We start from the raw sequence: 22,378 nt of genomic DNA on the forward strand, positions 1-22,378 counted from the left end.
CTGCACTTTGCACACAAAACCTAAAATAATTGACTGATTTAAGACTTGAAATACTTAAAGTAACAATTTATATCCTGTTAGTTAAAAAACAACTAATTAGGCATGTGTACGCTCTTATACACATGCATGCGCAATTGCGCATGCAGTAATCCTACATTGTAGGAGGATCAGTGTGTTTCAGCTCACAGAGATCATCATTTTAGCAGTGTTTTTAAAAGCTTAACTCGACGGCCAAGAGAGCAAGAGCATTTTGATATTTTTATAGCTGTAATCTGTCCTTGGTGGATTGAGATTCCACGGTTGTGTTGGTCAATCTGTGATGTGACTGTGTACTTATCTGTGTGTGTGTGTGTGTGTGTGTGTGTGTGTGTGTGTGTGTCTCATACAAACAGCAGCTGTATTAGAGACAAATTCTTCTCTATTTGTTTTTTTGTCCTCCTTTTTCACTGACTCTGTTCACGTTTGGGTTCGGCTGAGTTTATCCATAAATCTCCTTGAATCACACAACCTGATGCCACGAGCCTGGACAGCTGTGCTCAGAAGATCATCCAGTCATGAATACTTAATCTTTGCTTTGAGATTAAATCGGCCTGCCTCCATCCAGCCAGCTCAGTTTGATGCTCGTGTTGAATATTTCCACATGTTGGTTTGTCCACAGCCTAGGAAAAGCTTTGGTACCTGTGGTGAGAAAAGTGAGCAGATGGTCCTTATCCTTTCCTGTTTATTATTTATTATCTTTGTTGATCTGCAAGAGTCAACTCAGTCACTCAATCTGTTTTTTTATTTGGTTTTATTGAATCACTTACAGAGCTGCACTCACTGTAGGATTGTCTTAGTTTGTGTGCTCACATTACTGTTCTTTGGTAACTAGAAGTTAAAACCCACACAGTAGGAGAGGTTAAAAAATGTTTAGCAAATATTTTTTTCTTTCTTGCTTTTCTTTTATTCTCCAATCTTTTAGTACACTTGTGAACCTGTTTCCTTTAATTTTTCACTTTCTCTCCTTCCCTGTTCACCATGTAATGATCCCTCATTTCCTGTCTTGCAGTGTCCCACAATGTGAGTTTCCAACATTTATTCATAAACAATTTTTTTGACGAATCAAAATGTTGACCTTAAGATGGCGCTAGATAGACAGTCTGGTGGTCCCCACTATGCATCCATTAGCTGTTAAGACATTGCTCTCTAAAACACAAATGCCATTCTCACGATGATGCTGGAGGAAAAGTTTTTACATTCATCCATTGAGGACCATGAATAACTTTACAATATCTGATGCTCACCTGTTTATTAGATTTGACATTTCACTGGATAAATTAAAACTTTGGTAATTGTACTAAATGAAAAGTTGAGGGATCAACAAAGTCATTAGGCTTCGACCTTACTGGACCATGAATTTATCTACGAGAGTCTATGGTAATCCATTCAGTAGTTACTAAGATATGGATCAAAGTGTTGGACAACCGGACACCCAAGATTGACAATGACCATAGAGAGAGGATCTGTTTGAAATCGTTTGCTACTTGTGCTTCACTGCTCGTTGACAGTAGGCAGGAGAGAAGGGAAGCTGATGAGGGATGTATGAAGATGGAGGGGAGGGGGAGCAGCCAGGGGGGGAGGGATAAATGAGAGGAGGTGGGACTGCGAAACAGATGCTGGCACAGCAACACTTTAGTCACCACTCCCTCCCTCGTCACAGCTCCTCCCCTTCCCTGCCTCCTCTGTCGCTCCCTCACTTACTTTTGGTCCCTCTCATAATCTTTGCCTACTATCTGACCACACAGAACCGCTGTGGCTTTCTGCTGCTGCTCGTCTTCAAATCATGGGATAGTGACAGCACTTCAGCTGAGATTTGGACAATGTCAATGGAGCTGTTCAATGGGCACTTTCCCTCTCATCTCATTTGAGGATTACCACAGGAAGAGTGTGTCTGCATGTGGTTGTGTATGTGTCGGTCCAGCACCATGCCTGCTTCTGATGGTCTCGGGTCCTGCAGCAGGAGTGGATCATCATGAGAGGGGGTCACCACCAGCGAGGGTGTGGTTGTCAGCACCTGTTCAGAAAACTGCTCAGCAAATGTGGCTGCTGCATTGTCCGAGTCAGAGGTACGTAGATGCTCTGCTCCTCTGCAGGACTTTTACATTAGATGATGACTGAGGAATAAAGTCCACATGTAAAGTTTTCTCCTTTTCACTTTTCGACACATTCAGAACATCAGGTTATTTTTTATGTCTTTCCAAAGCTGTGGCAGACAGCTTGTTCATGAGGTTGTGTAATGTTAGCAATGCACTCAGGTTCCCTTTCTCGTAGGACCTTGCAAAACCAGAGCATCCCTGTATTAATTCTGCTGACATGCTACTGGGAGCCACTGCCTCCACCACATGCAGCTACAAAAACTTTGATGAGGCTGCCAGCAAACAGTAATTTACAGAAACAGTAACTGCAAAGGTACTGTCCTTTATTTCCTGTTAAGTGTACTGCATATTGTATGGTATACATTACAGATATATGACACAAGTGTATCTCTGACAGAGGTGTTAGCATGCTCACACATTACAGGTAGTGTTGTTTCTTTTTTGAGACACTACATCGACTCTGCTATCTCAGGAGCTCTGAAGTGGGGATACCAGCAGTGTTTGTGAACTTTGTGCTTCTTACTGACATAGATCAACTCGATCAGTAGAGGGAAAGAGAGCTGGAAACAGAGGATTATTCCTTTAAATCCGAAGTTTGCATGGCTGTATGAAATGCAACTGTGGTGGATGGTTTTGTTTGGTGATATATATGTTTGGAGATGAGGCAGAGAGTTATTATTACAAATTATCCTCAGCTTTGGATTATAGTACATTTTCAGTCTGTGTTTGTAAGGAGAGGGAGTTGTAGATAAAACCAGAGCAGCCAGAGAGCGATTCATGTTCCATGGGAGATGATGTTTGATTCTTAACTGGATCTCTTGTCAAGCAATGATCGATCCCTCTATCTGCACTCGCCAATAAATCCTTCGATGAGAAAAGTTTTATCTGCATCGATGACAAAAGTCCAGGACTGATTGTGGTACTTGATGTAGACAAGAGTGTTAGGGTCAGTTTTTTTCCTTTCTTAACCAATAGCTGGGACATTGAAGGTTTTTATTCTTAACTCCAAACCAAGCATTCTTATTCATATATCTATACCTGGGCGGCACAGTGATGCAGTGGTTGGCACTTTTGCCTCTCAGCATCATGGGATTGAATCCTGCCAGGGCCTATCTGTGTGGAGTTCGCAAGTTGTCCCACTGTCTGAGCACATGCAGATGGGGTTAGGTTAAATGGAGACATTGAATTTACCATAGGTGTGAAAGGTTGTTTGTATGTTGGCCTTGCGATGCTCAGGGGACCTGTCCAGGTTCGACTCTACCTCTTGGACAATGTCAGCTGGGACTGGCTCCAACCTCCGTGCGACACTCAAATGAAAAGTGGTACAGATGATGGATGGATGGACGGATGATTGTAAATATTTTTAAGAAGTCTGTTCTATACATTTCATCAGTTTTGTTTTGCCGGGTGGTAGATTTCTATTATAAATTTTAGATACTGTGATATTGTCTTTTATTTGATCTTTTATCAGTTGCCTTATCAGATGCGTAGTTGCTGTTCTGTGTAGATACACATGTGTGGCAGTGGGTGAAAGTGGGTGTGACTGTTGCAGTGTAAAGGCAGCTGTACACACAAATTCAAAGAGACACACACACACACACACACACATTGCGTCCCATAACTGTCCCGACCCTTAAATCCTCTGTTGTTCCAGTTGCTGGGGAGTGATTACAGAGCAGCTCTTCTGCCATGACGCACGCTAGAAATAAACGTGTGAAATGTGCAAATGAAAAGAGCCTTGTGTTGAGATGCTTTCTCACCTTTGTTCACAAAGATTAATAGAACATCTCTGACACTTTTCTTAGGGATGCACAGCGCCTTTGTGACGTGAAGTCAGTGTTGCTGTTAAAAAAGGTGTTTCCTCCCATCTGACTATAAAAGATTAGCCTTCTTTTGTCTGTGGATGAGTTTGCTATGTGTTTGAATAGAAACAGTGGCAATCACAGTCAGCATAGCACCTGCTCACTCGTTTCCATGTAATCAGTTCTTCTCTACCTCCATAAATTTGTTATACTGTGGTTTTAGGAAGTGGTTTTAGGATGGAATTGATGATTTCCAAGCACAAAAGTGTTTATTTACACAGCACGCCTACGTATGAGGTCGACTACATACCAACTTCAGCAATTTTAATTTTAGTAATTGATGTTGAATGTTTTTATACAGTCTTGGAACCAGATTGATCTGCATTTGAACTTGATTTGTATCAAATCACACATCTAGAATCACACTCAGTAGAGTCAGAGTGCATGCCTCTGCCAAGGCCCAGCAGTCCCCTTCAATTCAATCAAGCCTTATAGCCATGGCCACATTACTTTATTTCAGTTACATGGTAGCTGCAGGTTTTCTGGCCGTGATGGTTATGTACAGTAGTTGATTAAAGCTTATCCCTTATGAAACCACATAACCTCTGCTATCAGCATTTTTATTTGGGTCAACACCAAATTGCACACACTCATAGATATTAGTCCGCCAACTATGCCTGATATTTTTTATCAAGTTTCATGAAATAAGGATATTGGTGAAAATGTAAAAAAAAACTACCTGGCAATGTTACAAAAAGTGATAAAGAATTGCTGGATCTGCCCCTTTTTCTGAATCCACGCCAGAATGTGTTCTTTCCTTACCCATGTCCCAGTTTCTTGGAAATCAGTTCAGTACTTTTTTGTAATCCTGCTGCGAAGCAAACAGACAAACTAGAAAAAAGAAACAAAAACGGACATAGGTGAATACACAACATCCTTGAATGAGGTGATTAGTCAATTATAAATCGTATCCCGACTAGCGAAAGGTTCAGAAAACACAGACAACTCCTTAAGACATTAAATTGATTTACACAATGTATTTAACATAAAATACACATTAACACTGTCACCAGATCCAGTCATATTGGGCTCAAAAGGTCTGCTGCACTTCCTGTTGAAATGCTGCCAAGAAAAATAAATTCTCAGTCCACATCACTGTCATCTGCAAAACTACACATCAGCCACTTTCACATCGTCCACATCCATTGAATCCTGAGGACACAACTTTATAGATACAGATGAGAATAATAGAATTAAAGACATGTGTACAGACACACACACACACACACACACACACACACACACACACACACACACACATGGATATAAATACTAAAGGATGTGCCCATGCTATGTCCAAATGTCTGAGTTTAATTCCAGACCAGGCAATAGCTTCACAGTTCTAATCTTAACGTTTGAATTCTCTCCACGTCTGCTGTACATTTGCTCTATATTTACAGCTTAAATTGCTGACCCCTGGTGGCTAATGTAGATTTATGGTTCAATCAAAGGCTACAGGGGACAGCATACATATTTTAAATCTCTATCTGGAAGTAGTTGGGTAGATGCTGGTCTTCTGTTTGTTTTTTCCAGCTCTGTGTTGCATCCTCTATCTTCTATTCGGATTCAGTTGTTTTTTTGTTTTTTGGGGCGTGAGATAAAACAAGCTAAGAGTGACCACAGTACATGACTGAGCGTCCACATCAGCAGCCTGCAGTGGTGTGGGAAAAAGGATGTGCTGGCATGAGCAGTGCATGTTCAACATTGTCGAAACTGTAACTGGGTCATTTGTCAATATGCAGGATGTTAATCATAGTCATTGTTTAACAGCAAAAACAGTTGGCTGACTAAAGTCTTGCTGATCAGAGAGATAATCACTGGTCTTATTCAAGAAATAAAAAAAGAGGGAACACAGAGCAGGCGTAACACTGATATCAATATCATGTAAGCAAATTATGTCAACAGATAGATGCACTTTGAAATGACTGGTATGTTTCAGTTTGCTAATATAAACTGAATCACATAGTAATGTATTAGTGACAGGTGACCAGTGGATAACCATATACATTAGCATTCAGCTGCTGCAATATTTTAAGAGAACTTCACAAATTGAGATTGCAATCCTGCAACATTGTCAGATTCATCATAGACAGGATCAAAGTCCATTCAACAGTCGGATGACATCTTCAAAATACTAATGTGGCTTCGGGCTCTGGACCTTCTGCAGTGATGAGGAGTAGGCTACTGAGGTCACACAACCTTTTTCCAGGCAAAGTTGTTTGACTAAGCTGCCTCTAAATAGAAGAGATAGTCGTTCTTATCAGATTCTTGTTCAAGCTTAAATTCCATCTTTTTCCTGAACCTTTTCTAACCAACAGTAATATGGTGCAATACAGCTAGTACCCTTCACACATTTCAACCTCATGCTGAACGCTAAAGGTCTGGAATTAAATCTGTGGAGAAAGCAAGGTGACATATTTATGTATTTGTGCTTGTGGCTGCACAATGCGTGTGTCTTTAATTCAATTAATCTGTCATCCTTCCTGATTGATAAAGCTGTGCACCAATTCTCAGGATTGAATGTATGTGGATGATGTGAACGTCGCTGATTCATGGTTTTGGGGATGACATGCTGTGTAGACTGAAAGGTATTGTTCTTGGCAGTATTTCAACAGGAAGTGAAGCAGATCTTTTGACTGGATCTGATAACAGTTATGAGGATTTCGTCCATCAACATGGTGGTTGTAGAGTGAGTCATCAACTAACCAGAGGGTTGGTGGTACAATCCCCGGCTCCTCCTGTCTGCATGTTGAAGGATCCTTGGGCAACCCTGAACCCAAGAAGTGCTGGAAAAATGTGTGTTTGAATGTGACTTGAATTGTGATGCACTTTGAGACGAGAGAGAGAGAGAGAGAGAGAGAGAGAGAGAGAGAGAGAGAGAGAGAGAGAGAGAGAGAGAGAGAGAGAGAGAGAGAGAGAGAGAGAGAGAGAGAGAGAGAGAGAGAGAGAGAGAGAGAGAGAGAGAGAGAGAGAGAGAGAGAGAGAGAGAGAGAGAGAGAGAGAGACCACCTTAACAGCGAATGTAAAGTAGGTCATGGACGCAGCACTCTCCTCCATCAGTGCCAGATAAGCACAGATGTACTCTATACAGATGTACTCTATGAGAACAATATTCTCATTATACACCAGGCATTATAAGATAGGTTTATTTATGTTCATAATGTGACTCTTAATTGTAATCATGCCTGATAACTTTAAATGTTTGTTTTTTTTCAAATGTAGCATCCAAGTATTAATATCCATCCATTGCATTTTACACTATAGAAAGAACAGCATTCAGCAATTAAGAGACAGAGCTTGAACTGGATTGTATCAACAGAAAAGTTGCAAAACTACATTTTGAACCATAGACTGTAGACAAAGATGGATGGCATGACTGCTCAAGGAAGCAGAACTGTCTCAAATGCCACTAGTGTTCGTGTTTTCCGTGATTGACAGCTTAGACTGACTCATGATTGGCCGAGGATATGTGCTGATGGGACCTTGCTACCACGGCTCCTTCCCCCCGATCACTGCGGCACAGACTCTGGCTCCAAATGCACAAGATGGCAGCATTCGTAACCAGGGTATTTTGGCATCATTTTTGGATACTGTGTGGAAATGAAGACATGTCCTCTAGATATACAGCCTATGATTTGAACACCTGCAGGTCTAAGACACAAGGAGACGAGATAAGTAAACATCTGTCAATATTGACCTTGTGGTAGTTTACAGCTTTCAAGTGGACATTTTGGGAATCACAATAAACAAAGTAAATCCTGAAGGTTTTTCACTTTTTCGGAACCTTAATCCATCGATCAATCTGGATGCTCCAGAGAATTTGTGTTGCACGTGAAACCACCTCCACAGCTGACTTACACAAATCAGCCTCAGCGTGCCATCACGGTGGTCACAGAGAATGTTTTCTTCAAAATTTACGTTGAAACATTTACCCTTGAATGTATAGATTTACACAAACAAAATAAATGTGTTAAATATCATTCGGATGTTGATGACACCTGCACGTGCGGATGCATCCTCTGCCTGCGTGTTTACAAACACTGCTGACAAACCCTACAGTGGTCCAGCTGTTGCTCTGTGAGAAAATGTCACATTACATAATCATCTCAAACAACCATGACAAGCTGAGTCGCTCAGCTCAGCAGTGATCTGGACGCAAGTGACCAAGATAGATAGATAGATAGATAGATTACTTTATTCATCCCCGAGGGGAAATTAAGTCGTCATAGCAGCCGGTACATTTGAATACAATAAAATACAATACAATAGAATAAAATATAAAATATAAAATAAAATATAAAATATTGCGGTAGAAAGAATATAAAAACAGAAACCAAAGATAAAATAGGTAGATAAGGTGCAGTGGCAGATGATGGTAATAGTACTGATGATATGATGGTAATGTTATTGTTAGACAGTATATAAAGATAGTACAGTATATATAATATATATTTATATATGATAGTAATTATACCAATATAATAGCAGTATATAGTAATAATAATAGCAGCAACAGTATATATAATAATAATAGTAAAATATAATAATAATAACATGTACACATGTATAAATAAAATATGTGTATATAGACTTATATATACAAAGAATATACAAAGAGTATGATATAATATATGATATATAGTATGGGTATCAATATAAGTATTTGGCGATACAATAGATAATATAATATACTGTGAGTGTAAGAATATGTAGACAGAGTGTGCAAAAGACAATATTATTGTATGAAATGATGAATTGAGACAGGTGTGTTTAGATCAGTTCTGTGATGGTAGCTCTGACAGAGGTAGAGTTGTATAGTCTTATTGCGGTTGGGAGGAACGACTTCCTGTATCGTTCCTTAGAGCAGCGGGGTTGAATGAGTCTGTGGCTGAAGCTGCTCCTTAGCTTGTCCAGTGTTTTGTGGAGGGGGTGAGAGGGATTTTCCATGATTGCCAGCAGTTTTGCCAGCATCCTGTCCTCCACCACCTCCTCCAGGGTGACAAGCTTAGAGCCAACCACAGACTCTGCCTTCCTAATCAGTTTTTTCAGTTTGTTGGCGTCCTTAGCCTTGATGCCCGTACCCCAGGACACCACAGCAAAGAAGATGGTGCTCGCCACAACAGACTTATAAAACATCTGCAGCATCTTGTTGCAGACGTTGAAGGACCTGAGCCTCCTCAGGAAATAAAGCCGGCTCAGGCCCTTCTTGTAGAAGGCCTCTGTGTTGGTGGACCAGTCCAGTTTATTGTCTAGTGTGACACCCAGGTACTTGTAAGCAGGGACCACCTCCACAGCCGTCCCACCGATGCAGACAGGAGAGGGCAGGGGCTTGTTCCTCCTGAAATCCACCACCATCTCCCTCGTCTTCTTCACGTTGAGCTGCGTTAAGGGTCAGCTCAGAGGAAGTGATGATGCACTAGGCCTAAAGTAACGATGTTGAGATGGACGTTAGTGGCCCTGTCAGGCCTGACCTGGATATCTTAGATAGATTTCAAATAACAGGGAGACCTGATGCTCGACTCTGGGTGATAGCACAGTGTGTATGGACATTTGTAGCTGTTTACATGAAGGAATTTATGATCCTTCTGTGAAATGGAAATGACAGAATATACAGAGGAAAGGCAACAGCACACACGAGACAGATTATCTTTGACACACACAGGCTTGTATTTTTCAACTGGGAGATCTAGAACTTTTGTCCAGGAGAAAAGGGTAAAAACAAATCATCAAAACTCAGGGCCCAAGAGGACCCCATTGATGCTGTTGATCCCCTGGCTTCTCCTCTCACAGTTTCTATTTGAACAGGTGCTACTTTTCTCGCCTTTACGGCACTGGTTTAGCCGCTCAATAAACTCACAGACCAGTTGCATGTGTTGTAAATCATTTCATGTCATGCAAATACAATCTGTGAGTTCTGATGAGCATTTTCACTGGAGTTGCTGAGTGAGTTCCAAACGTCAGGGAGAGACGAGAGAAGGGAGATTAGACAGTGAGAAGAGAATCAGAGAGAAGGAGGAAAAGTAAAGCTGTTCAGTTGTTGGAAAATGGGAAAAGTTTCTTGGATTTGAGAGTCAATTGTTGACTCAGACAGTCACATATATTTAAATATATATACGTCTAAACAGTTATTGGACAGTTTACAATGAAATGTGTTACAGACTTTTAGGTTCCCTTCAGGATAAATATAATGACACACACAAACACACAAACTCTCTTTCTCTCTGTTACTCACGCACACACGCACACGCACACGCATACGCATACGCACACGCACACACCCTGACCCTCTTCTCTCACCTCTTAATCAACCCATTACTGAAATTAGTGTGCGTCACTGCATGAGTGAAGCTCCAGACAGTGAATTAATTTAATTGCATTCGGATTTGAATCCAGTCTACTTTGAATGTCTAGATTGTTTCGAAGGAGACCGTTTTTTTTCTGTCTGTGAGTTTTAAGGAACCAGCAAACGCACGAGAACTGAATAAAAGCATCACAATAAAAGCTACTGTCATGAATGCCGAATGTGGTATTTGTGTTTAGGGAGGATTTAGCTGGTTCCCATCAAATAGAAGAAATGAAATGGAACAGGAAGAAAACCCATTACTCATTTTGTGACTGCCAGTGTGGGGTCTTGTTTAATGGCTGTATCAAGCAGTTTTGGTAAATGACTGACCCAGATTTTCACTGGCTCCTTGTTATTATAATCACAGCTTACATAAATGTGCTGACAGGGAATAGTGGCTTCTGGGAGGAGTCCAAATCGACAAAGTGGGGCTGCTATAAGATTCCTCTTTGCTACGATCAGCAGAACACGGTGAAATATTAGTTTGTGGATGCTTGATTAAAACAGTGTGGTTGAGGATTCGGCACCAGTTTCCACAATCCACAGACTTACAGCGGGAAACAGGATCCAGCTGTAGCATTAAAAGGCTGACAGCTCCAGTGCTGGTCCAGCTTGAGGTGTAGAATGAGGTCAGTTCAGTTGAGTGTTTCTTTTAAATGCTTGAGTCACTTTAGTTTCCACACTATAATTTTGGCACATTGGTTAAGTCAGAGTAGCCAGAGATAAATTTCACCACAGTTGGTGAAGGCTACATAATTTAAAAGTGTAATTCAGTGTTTCATAACTGCCCGGTGCAGGAAAAATGATTATACTGAATAACGAGTGGAAAATAGCCATGGAAAAGAAATGTTCTACTCACGTACTGTTCTCACTAATAATATCATTAGGCATAGTATCAGTATTAGGTGCCATTTGGCAGCGTAATGAATACTTTTTAGATTGTAAAAAAAACAGGGATACAAATGTTGTGATCTCCTCAACAAGTTTTGTTTTAACTAGATTTTCTTGAAACGAATGTAAACAGTTAAACTGTATTCCAAGATTTCCACTTGAGGTAATGAATCCTTTCTCATGAGACTAGATCTGTGTTTGTGTTTGTTATAGTTTAGGTCTGGTGAGTACAGTAGCTGCAGCTACTTAAGTTACAGTTAGAGCTTAACACAGGAAATTGAACAACATTTTTGTGCAGAAATCTGTCTGAAGCATCTGACCTTAGAGGATGTACACCCAACAATTAGCTGCTGTATTAAAACTCAATCCTACACCCCCCTCTCTGTCTCTCTCTGCAGCAGAGTCGTACTCTGTGGCGGGCAGTGACGGTAGTATCAACCCATCAGCGGGCCCTGTGCCCCACCAAGCCTCAGGCAACTCCAGCCCCTGCTCACACTCCTCGTCTGGAGGATCACGGCACCCTGTCAGCGCTCTGAAGAAGTGGCTCACCAACCCCGTCCGCAAACTGAGCTCTGATGCCAGAGGAGGAGCAGGAAAAGCTGAGAAGCAGATGTGCAGGTCAGACGGGAGGCAGCCGCCATTGGTTCTTTCCCACAATGAGGCTCAGCTGAGGCCTCTGGAGCCACTCACTAACTACAGCATCCTCCCCTCTGGAGACACGGTATAGTTTACTCCTAAATGTGAATTTATTCGTAATGACAAAACATGTTCAATCAGCCTGTTTCTGAAGGCTATTCATTTTTATATTTTACAGATGTGGGGAGACGGTCTGTCAAGTCCAGCAGCTTCTTCCCCTACCCAGCCGTCCTGTCAGAGCCATGTATCCTCCCTCCTGCAAGGCAAAGAAACACAGAGTCTGGTAATGGCTTTATTCTATTCTATTCTATTCTATTCTATTCTGCACCCTCACTGACTTTATACACTCACAAACCCCCAAGATGCTAAATAATACTGTAATTCTGAGATGTAGACGTTCTCATCAGAACATATATTGCCTAATTTAATCTCATTATTTGTAAACATTTTATAATATTTGAAGTGAATCTTGCTCTGACCATTCGATTTCTTCATTCTCCTCACAGTAACTTTGAGCTTCTCTCATCATCAAACCCTTAAAGTTCCACTCCAGGACATTAATTTAAAATAATGCTGATCTCATGAGCCAATAATTTGCATGTATATATTCCATAGCATAAACGTAAACATCAAGCCAACTCATTCAAACTGTGAATCGTAACTTATTGGCACACATCATTTGAATTCCTCAAATTGTCCCAAATCTGCACAACATATTCTCAAATTTGGTGTAACACACAAGCACACACACACATGTGCACTTAGCACTTCTTTCTGGAAACCCAACACTGGAGTACTTTGACTCTTTGAAAGTCTGTGGTGAGAGGAATCACTCCTGTGGGCTTTTGTAGACGGCATCTGGAAGTAATCAACTATAGCCAAGCAGCGTGAAACGGGCTGAAACAGGGTCAGGGGTGGGGGTGAGGAGTTTACTCAGAAATTAGAAGAAGAGGCGAGCAGGCAAGGTGAGAAACAGGCCTGTGGATGGTGGACAGCTATCCTCCAAGGATGACCGAGTCAGGTTTCAGAAGCTTTACATAACTGATAAGTAGGAACCCTAGAGATTTTACAAAATCCCTTCACCTATCAAGTCTGCTTGATAAATGACTGCTCTCACTTGTAAAGTTCTCTGTCAAACAGTCTGTTGGGATGAAATTATGTCATAGACACATTCAACTTCTTATTTAGTTTGGCTCCTTCCCTTCATGCTACTCAGGTCAGTGTGAAGAGAGAAACTTCTCAACTCTTTGAACAAATAGTTTGACAATTTGGGAAATGCTTTTATTTGTTTTCTTATGAGGGTTAAATGTGAAGATTGTCTGTACAGCCAGTATGTTGCCTCCAGTTAGGTCAGCACTGTATAAAACTGTAAAGAGGGAATTAATGGGGCATTCATGTGCTCCTCGGAACGTCGCATTTCCTGAGGTGTGAAGTCATTGTTGTGACATCGGTATGTTCATGTGCTTTGAAGTCAGTACGTGGAAAAACATGGACGCTGAACCAAAATCTTTAGTATTTATAAAATATTCCAATATTTGCATGATAACGAAGAGCAAAGTAAAAGGATTAGGTGTGACACACACTCAAAACGTACACTTTTTTGTGAGAGAGGTATTAAATAATTAAACCAAGTATATGTCTCTTTAGGCTGAACTATTCCTTTAACCTTCTCTTGGTTTTCAGAGGATTAATTGCAATTAGAGAGGAAACAACATAAGGAGCAAACACAAAGTGATGCTCAGCAGTTTTAATGGTGCTCAGTTGAGAACCAGATTGGAGATGGATTTTGAAATGAACCTCAGATGTTGTTTCACATGCCGGCAGAATGTGTGTGGCTGCTGAGTAAGGACAAGAACAGTCCACTCAGATACAGCGAGAGAGCAGAACATACAGGCCTTGCAAAAAAACCTTAAAACTAACAGAAAGAGCATATTTGACCTACAAACTGCCTCCACAGGAGGATTATTATCCAGTGTACCGAGGTAGAGAACAAAATGTGTCGAGACGACATTATGTCAAGAGGATTACAGTCAAATTCACATGAGTTTAGACTGCTTTTAGGTGAGGAGATGTATTAGTTATATAACTACTCTCCTTACCCCCGACCTCTTTTTTATGACTTGACAAATTGTGCAAGGGTTGCTCATTATTTGCCTCCATCCATCAGGCCTGATTCTTCTTTGCCCAACAGTCTCCTCAGCAACACGGAGAGATATTAAAAAGTGATTATTACTCTTAGGTTACTCGAGATTTAGTGGGTGACACGGCTTTCCAAAAGAGGATCAGCAAAATTGCACCACTCATGTGAATTAAGGCCTTTGCATCTTCTTATTTTTCCACATATATGTGCTGGCTTGGAAAAAACTCTATGACCCCTGTGTTATTATCATAATTATAATTATGTGCCATTATTACATAGTTCATACTGATCCGTCAATGTGCACGCAGCATTTTTAGTTACTACTTAACTACTTAACATTGAGTCAGTTAGTGAGGTGCAGTGTTGAGCATTCTGCACTGGGTCACAAGACAATATTCAGTGTATATTTTTTTTTCAGATCTTTGCTTTTTGGGGAAATATTGGATAATTTGACCTCTTTTGTCCTCAAACAGCTTGTTTATTTGAAACCATCCAAAACCGGACAAGGGGCCCTAACTCAACACTGCTTTGACAGAAGGGGCCACATGCCTCACGACTGGTTAGATCTTTAACATTAGAGATCACAGACTGTATATAAAGATGGACAACGTGTCTCCACAATACAGAAATGAAGACAACAAATCCCTGAATACGAAAACTGCCATGCCTTTGCGATGACGTCATTTGCAGCCAGAGTCTGCGCTGGGATGGAGTCTCAGTAACCAGGTCCTGCTGATACACATGCTTGACCAATTACTGAAAGCTGTTCTGTCTTGCTTTTGTGTTTCAGAGTCAAAAATCCAGCATCAACACTCTCCAGGGCGAAGACAGCTGCGCCGTGACTGATGACTCAGGAAGTCAGTGGTCTGCCACGGTGGACAGTGAAGAGGAGAGAAACGTTGCCTTAGAGAAGAGCATGTAGGTGCCAACTCCACAATAAAGCAACAGCAATCGTTTCACTTTCTTGCTGAGGTGTAGAGGAGAAGATTGATGCCATACCATCACGTCTGACCAGTAAACTGTGATGCTTGAACCAGTAGATTGCTCAGCTTTAGTGTAGAAAATAGAAATATGGAAACAGCTACACAACACAACAAAATCTGCCCACCAGCAACTCTTAAATTTACACATGATATCTTGAGTATTGTATTTTTAAAACTACCACAATGTAGAATATAGAAATTGTAGTGTAATGGGGGATATGTAGCAGACTATCTCTTGGCCAGAAGCACTGCTCAAGAAAACACATAACCAGTTACAAGACCCCCAATTGTTATTTTTACACTCATATCTTCTTTAACTTCATGTTGAAGATATTAGATAGACAGTAATGGGTTGATTAGGACGCTTCAGAGGCTTTTGATCAGACTAGCCGTCTACCCTTATTACAGACTTTAGGTTAAGCTAGTGATAGGAGCCAATCCTGGGGCTCTGGGGCTCGAGCACCCACACAAAATGCCAGAACCCACACATGCCAGTCCAGTCTAAATGTTGGTTATTTTCACTGTCCGTCAGAATATAGATTCGTTGCTTAGGGCTATGGGTTAGGTTAGAACGAGGGCTACGGTTTGGGCTCATTTAGGGTTAGTGTTTCAGTGTGAGGTTTATTTTTCGGGCGTGGGGTCAGGGATCCATCTGTTACTGGTGATAACATAAAGTGATGCATGTGGCATATGTAACCAGCTGAGGTCTGGAGCTTCATTTTTACTGTGCAGTTCATGGTTCTGAACTCAACTCATCTCATCGTGACACATTTCTGAATCTCTCATCTTTTACTTGTTTTGAAATGTCTCTTTCAGATACGTGCTCACAGAGCTGATAGAGACAGAGAGGTTGTATGTGGAAGATCTTGGACTCATAGTGCAGGTGTGTCTCCCTTCAAAGTTTCATCACATTTAAATCTCTGAGTCCTTGATTAATAACAGTCTACAATATTAATGCCATATGTTTAAGTTTTGTTTTCGTGGAAACTGATTATTGACACGTGTATGTTTGTGTGTGTGTGTAGGGCTACATGACCAGTATGTCCAATCAAGGAGTTCCGGAGGACATGAAGGGGAAGGACAGGATTGTGTTTGGAAACATCCACCAGATCTATGACTGGCATAAAGAGTGAGTCAGAGACGTCTCCTCTCTTTGTAGTCTTTTCCACCTCTCACTGCCTCTGAATCTGAACGATGTCCCACAGTCTCCGACCTTCTCATGTCTCATGGCGATTTGGTGTGTCACGTCCCCTGTGGCTGCTTGTTTCTTGCCCAACATGTGTGTGCATGTTTTTTGGTTGGAGGACTGTTCCTGTCTGACCGCCTGTGCTCTGTGTCACACAGTTATTTCCTGGGAGAGCTGGAGAAGTGTGTGGTGGATCCAGACAGCCTGTCCCAGCTCTTCATCAAACACGTGAGTGACGAGGAGAAGGTTCTTGTTTTTTAGTTTAACTCCAGGCTGCAGGTGTCTCTCAGCTCAGAGCTCTAGCTGTGTGTGAAACCTCCTGTTGTCCAGATGTGTACTCATCTTACAGATCAGTCGTCTGCAGGTGCAGCTGCAGAAGAAATGCTCTTGTAATCACTCTCCATGATAATATGGACACCCACCATGAACATATTGTTATTTACTATATGTTTTCTATTATATTATATGTTATTAGACTTCGGTATTTAACACTGAAAAAAACTATTTAAAACAATCTTCCACAAATAAATTAATGGTGGAATTGAAAGATGAGGATAAAATTCAGTCAGCACCTTTTACCACAGCAGTACAATATGTTTCATGCCTAATTAAACCAGAGCAAATTAAAATGGCTTTAAGGAGGCAGAGTTCCCAATTTAAAATCCCTCTCTCACATTTCGTCACTCTACCCCTCGCACACATTCACACAGGCGTGTCATCGTCGCTGTTTCTCTGTCTTAATTTTCCAGGAGCGGCGTCTTCACATGTATGTTGTTTACTGTCAGAACAAACCCAAGTCAGAGCATATTGTCTCTGAGTACATTGAGACCTACTTCGAGGTGAGTCACCTTTGATACCACAGTGAATCTTACTGGAGCTCCTTAAAGACTTTTTCCATTTCTCAGCATTTCCTCTCTGTTTTCTCCCTGACAGGATCTCAGGCAGCAGTTGGGTCACAGGCTGCAGCTCAATGACCTGCTCATCAAACCTGTTCAGAGGATCATGAAGTATCAGCTGCTGCTGAAGGTCTGGTTGTTAAGCATGACTTTGCGTGCATGGCACTGCAACATGATACGATTATGTGCGCTACTAGACATGATGACATCATTCCTATCATATGATTATAGTTTTTTCGATATATAAAAGGTTGTTGAGGCTGTGTATAGTTTTACAGGATCCAGTGATACCTCAAAAAAAGTATTTTTGAACTCATGCATGAAGTCTTTTTCATTTCGGCTCTGTGGCTTCTTAATGTCATCACTAATCAATGTTATTTAATGATATGCATTCATTTTTCTAATCAATTCAAGCTTCAGATTTAGTCTCTTGCCCTTTTATTTGTTGCAATATATTGAACGATATGTTTTTGGACCATTATTTTGTGACTCATCTTCGAACTTCAAACAATCAACTCATAAAGTTAATCATCAAGTAACACACCCTCTAAGTCTTGTATTGTTGAATTGTTGGAGGATTTCCTCCACACAAAGACACAAACACATTTCAAAGTAAAATCCTCTCTTTGCTGGGCATCTGCAGGATTTCCTGAAGCACTACAGTAAAGCAGGGATGGATGTTGAGGAGCTGCAGGTACAAGTTCATTGTGAAATGTAAAGCACAAATGAAAAGTATTCAGATTCTGCATATTTCTTTGTATATTCATTGTATCTTGTTTTCACTTTTTGATTCTGCCTTCATCCTACCTCCTCCCTCAGAGGGCTGTGGAGGTGATGTGTTTTGTGCCAAAACGCTGCAATGATATGATGAATGTCGGCCGGCTTCAAGGTTTCGAGGTGAGAAACTGAATCTTATTTTTTTAAATATCTCATCAGAGGCTAAACACGTATCAAGGATCTCTCACAGTGTTGGTGCCACACATGTTGTTTCAGGGTAAAATCACAGCTCAGGGGAAGCTGCTCCAGCAGGACACCTTCTCCGTCAGCGATCAGGAAAGTGGCTGCGTGTCCAGAGCCAGGGAGAGGCGGGTTTTCCTATTTGAGCAGCTAGTCATCTTCAGCGAGCCAATCGACAAGAAAAAAGGCTTCATATTGCCGGGATACACTTTTAAAAACAGCATCAAGGTAAGAGTAACTTTATATTTTCAGTCATGTTTTGTTACCACTGTTTTCTCAATGATTAACACAACTCCTGTGTGCACTCTGCAGGTCAGCTGTTTGGGTGTGGAGGAGCACACAGAAGACGATCTGTGCTGTCTGGTCCTGACCTCCCGGGGGAATGACGGCAGCGTGGCACGCTTCATCATGCAGGCATCGTCTCCAGAAACCCAGCTGGCTTGGTTCAGCGACGTGGTCCAGATCCTAGAGAACCAGAGGAACTTTCTAAATGGTATCAGAGCTCAGGGTTTCCTCAATAAAACCTGCAGACTTTGGATTGATGAGTGATGTGACTTCTCTTCCTGTCCTGTGTAGCTCTTCAGTCCCCGATAGAGTACCAGCGCAGAGAAAGCAAGTCAAACAGTCTGGGCAGAAACATGAGGTCTCCATCCGTGTCAGCATCTGGCCTGGGACCTCAGTTGTCAGCCTCCATGGACCGACGTCAGCAGCCCTGCCTGTTGTCCTACAACACCTCCCTGCCCTCTCTGCATCCGCCCCAGCACAGCCCTGCCAACAAGGTGGTGCGTGTACAGAAGTGCTACCTTACATGCAAACACGCATCTCTGTTTCTCTCGCGTCTTCTTTATTTGATTTCTGTCTCTGTTTTAAGGTTTCCAACCCTTGTGCTGTGACACCTCGAGCAGCTCACCTGCCGCTCTCCTCCCACCAGCCGCTTAGTTTGAGCTCAGAGGTGAGACTCGACCGTGGGATCAACGGTCTGGCTCCCTGCAGCCCACACAGCCTGCAGGTACAGCCGTCTTAGACATTAACAGCATTTCACATCAATCACAAACTTCCGCCGTCAAAGTAGTTCAGGTGAATACAGTTTAGATATTTCACTGAACTGAATAAACAGTGTGATCGAGGGTTTCATCCTTTAAAGAGTAACTTACTGGCCGGAGACATAGTGACATCATTACTGGGTGCGATCAGTGGTTTTTCACCCACGAAGAGTGGTGAAACATGTTAACATTAGGTTTAACCTTTAAACAAGCATTGAAGGTCATTAAGTAATTTTTTTACTTCAGTAAAACAAAACAGTATTAGCAAATAAAACCAAACATACCCGTTGGAAGAGAATGTTGAAAATCATTTTTATGCTGCAGGTGATTAACTGCTTGATGCTGTTTTACTAACTATCGCATCAATCACATAAACAATCTGAAAATATTTTCCATCATATGTTTGTGTTGCATCAGACTCTCACAAGGTTGTGAATCTAACTTGTTTCTTTTCTCCTGTGGTAGTTAAACTAACCCAGTGAAGGAGCAGGTTAGCTGGTCTACACTGTTGAGTGTTCACTGTGTACAGAACAAAACAAATCTTCTTCAGTTTTCACTTGTGCAGATGAGTGGAGCTGTTGTCTCTGTGGCAGCAGCCTGAGGCTGTTTGTCGTCATGATCTCTGATGATGAGGGGAAATTACTCTGGTCACCTTTGTCAAATATCCTGTTGTTGTTTCTGCGTGGATTTAAAAGCTTGGACGACTTAAACTGTATCATTCAGTCTTCTAGTTTATGAGAAACCCACTGACCTGCAGTTTTATCTTTTACACCCAGACTTCCACCAGGAGGAGGAAATGGTTTGATCACCGACCTCCTATTAATCAGGTTTATCTGGCCTGATTCCACAAAGTCCTTCTTGTCCTTTCTTCTCCCTCTTGGTGTTTTTGGATCTGCAGAGTTTCCATCCGGCTTTGGGTGCAGACACACAAACGTGTTTCCTTTTTACCTAAGCTCATCTGAGGTGTTGATCCTCCAGTCTTCAAGACTTTCCTAAACTGTTATGACTCATTGTCGGTTTCTCAACAGCATGACTCTCCAGTATCTGACAGACACTCCTATTATCTTTAAAGTAAAATCCAGCACCAGCGGTTAAACAAACCTTCATGCATCTTCTTTGGAGAAGAACAAAAATGGGCATTTCTTTGTACGTAGGTCCTTTTAAAAGCTGTGGTAATCACTATTTCTGTAACAACAATGTATCACGTGACTTTGGGAGTGTGATGAATGCACAAAGAAGTATCATCGGCCTCTGCAGTTTTTCCCAGTGCTCAGTGTTTTAGCATCTTTCAGTTCACTGTATTGGTTGCCGAACCCACAACTTTATTTCACAGCAGATAAATCTTTTATATGAAACAACAATCTATAAACCTAATAAACGAGCTCATCGCCCAAAGCCGGACAACTTGCTGCTGAACATAGTGAATTGTTTAGCTTTTTCTCAGTATTCGGTGGAGACCAAAAACAGAGCTAAAAGGAGACGGGATACTGGACTTACTTTCACCAGGTGGCCAGAAACATGACTACAAATCCCAAATGAGTGATAATGTTGCTCCATGTCTCCTGGAAGGTGTAGTAACATGTCAAAGTTGCCTTTACAGCTTGTTCTGCTGCCCCCAGGTGGCCAAAAAAAATAAATGATAAACAGTCTTTGTTTATGATTTATGATTTTTAATGTTTAGTTAGTTATGAGTAATGTATTGTAAGTTTAAAATGATGTCAACGTTTTATCCTCTGGTAGTCTATAAATAAGAACAACAGATGTTGGATTGAAAAGGAGACAATATTGAGGCAGTTCTTCATAGAATTATACACGCAAAGCTGTTCATACCTTTCGTAATCTATCATACAAACCGTTTCATGAGAATACGTTGAAATAATGAACTCATTGCTGTTTATTCTCCCCTAAGTGTGTGACTGCTAACTTACAAGCGACCATGTTAAAGGCTGAGGGCCGGACTTATTCAGCACATCAGCCAAACAACCTGGACCGGCTCACGGAGAGCGAGCAGTGACACCCTGTGATGACGCATGAACTCACTTTGTCTGGATTCAGCTCCCGAGTTCTTTGTCAGCATGATTTGACTCTTTCACTCCTCTTTCATCAAGGTGTCAGCGTCCTCACTTCATGTCCCACAATGACTTCCATGCAGGGTCCGATCTGGATCTAATTAGGCTTTTGTCCATTCTGCACACCCTGCATATTCACATCTACAGAGGATGACATGAGATGAAATGTGAAAATACAGTTCTGAAGCACCACGGACACTCTACTTTTTTGTTTATGTATACATTTTGTTAAATTTTTCCTCCATGATTATTTTTGTAAAAGATCATATTTTTCATAAAGGACCAAATACACTTTATTCTCCCCCAGAACTGTGCTCACAGTCCTGCGCTGTGTCCTAAAAATGACTGTTTCCTTGAATTCACTGGGCGACCGTAGATTCCAGCCTCACTGTGGGATCTGAATCCATACGAGTTGTTTTGTGTGTCTGTGAATTCCTTCAACATAACAAATTAGCTTGTGCTTCCCCATTGGTGAGCTATTTAAATCCGGCTATTGTTAGAGCGTTATCTGCACTCAACACACACGCGTCACACAAAGCGTGTGTCAAAGTCAAGCAGAAAGAAAAAAAAAAGGGAACAAAGTTAAAACGGAGGTGCTCACAAGTCACTGTCGTCTTGTATGTAAATACTCTCATGTCAGTTCAACTGTGACTTGTTATGTCCTGATACACAGAAATAAAAAGACATGCTGTTCAGATAAGATACTCTGCTGATCTATTTTCCCGTTTATTTTGTGTGTGTTCCCGTATTTTCCTAGGATCAACCCCGTTAGACACCCGCTTCGGCACACACCTCACAGTTTAGTGTATCTTAATAGGTTCCTTGTTTCCACTGCCTTTTCTTTTCTTTTCTGAATTGGTTTTATTTATTTTCATAAATATAGTCTGAAGGGTTTAGTCCAGTTTATAGATTATCTGAAAAATGTATTGAAACTTTCTTTATATCTGATCTTTGAACGATTTCACAACATTGAAGCCATTTGTATACAGCACCCTCTAGTGGAAAGATTTAAGGTCATGCTCCTAGTTAGTTTATTTGTGATCAAACTTGTGCTGTCCTCAATTCTCACTCAAACAGAACATCAGACCCTGTGTACAGCTCTAATGCTGCACATGGATCATAAAAACATATGAACAAAAATATCCCCTCCACCCAGCCCCTATCTATACCACTTATCCTTTGATGGATTCGGGGGGGGGGGGGGGGGGGGGGCTGGAAACAACTGGCTGCTGGTGCT

General features: G+C 41.4%; 1 protein-coding gene across 5 annotated transcripts; it reads left to right on the plus strand.

The window, feature by feature from the left end:
- The first annotated feature begins 1,697 nt into the window (after positions 1–1,697).
- On the plus strand, positions 1,698–21,841 carry arhgef25b (Rho guanine nucleotide exchange factor (GEF) 25b). Of its 5 annotated transcripts, none has more exons than XM_053435506.1 (16): positions 1,698–2,105; positions 11,630–11,952; positions 12,046–12,150; positions 14,798–14,925; positions 15,807–15,873; positions 16,016–16,119; positions 16,335–16,404; positions 16,926–17,015; positions 17,110–17,202; positions 17,716–17,766; positions 17,892–17,969; positions 18,066–18,257; positions 18,342–18,522; positions 18,606–18,811; positions 18,901–19,038; positions 19,849–21,841. In XM_053435506.1, the coding sequence occupies exons 1-16, from the start codon at positions 2,012–2,014 to the stop codon at positions 19,912–19,914; spliced, it is 1,986 nt and encodes a 661-aa protein (XP_053291481.1). In that variant the 5' UTR covers positions 1,698–2,011; the 3' UTR covers positions 19,915–21,841. The 5 variants fall into 5 exon arrangements, with proteins under 5 accessions (XP_053291481.1, XP_053291478.1, XP_053291482.1 ...); XM_053435503.1 differs by having other exon boundaries at positions 20,982–21,841; XM_053435507.1 differs by having other exon boundaries at positions 18,901–18,981; positions 20,982–21,841.
- The last annotated feature ends 537 nt before the right edge of the window (positions 21,842–22,378 follow it).

Source organism: Pleuronectes platessa, chromosome 2 (assembly GCF_947347685.1).
Source record: "Pleuronectes platessa chromosome 2, fPlePla1.1, whole genome shotgun sequence".
Taxonomy (NCBI): domain Eukaryota; kingdom Metazoa; phylum Chordata; class Actinopteri; order Pleuronectiformes; family Pleuronectidae; genus Pleuronectes; species Pleuronectes platessa.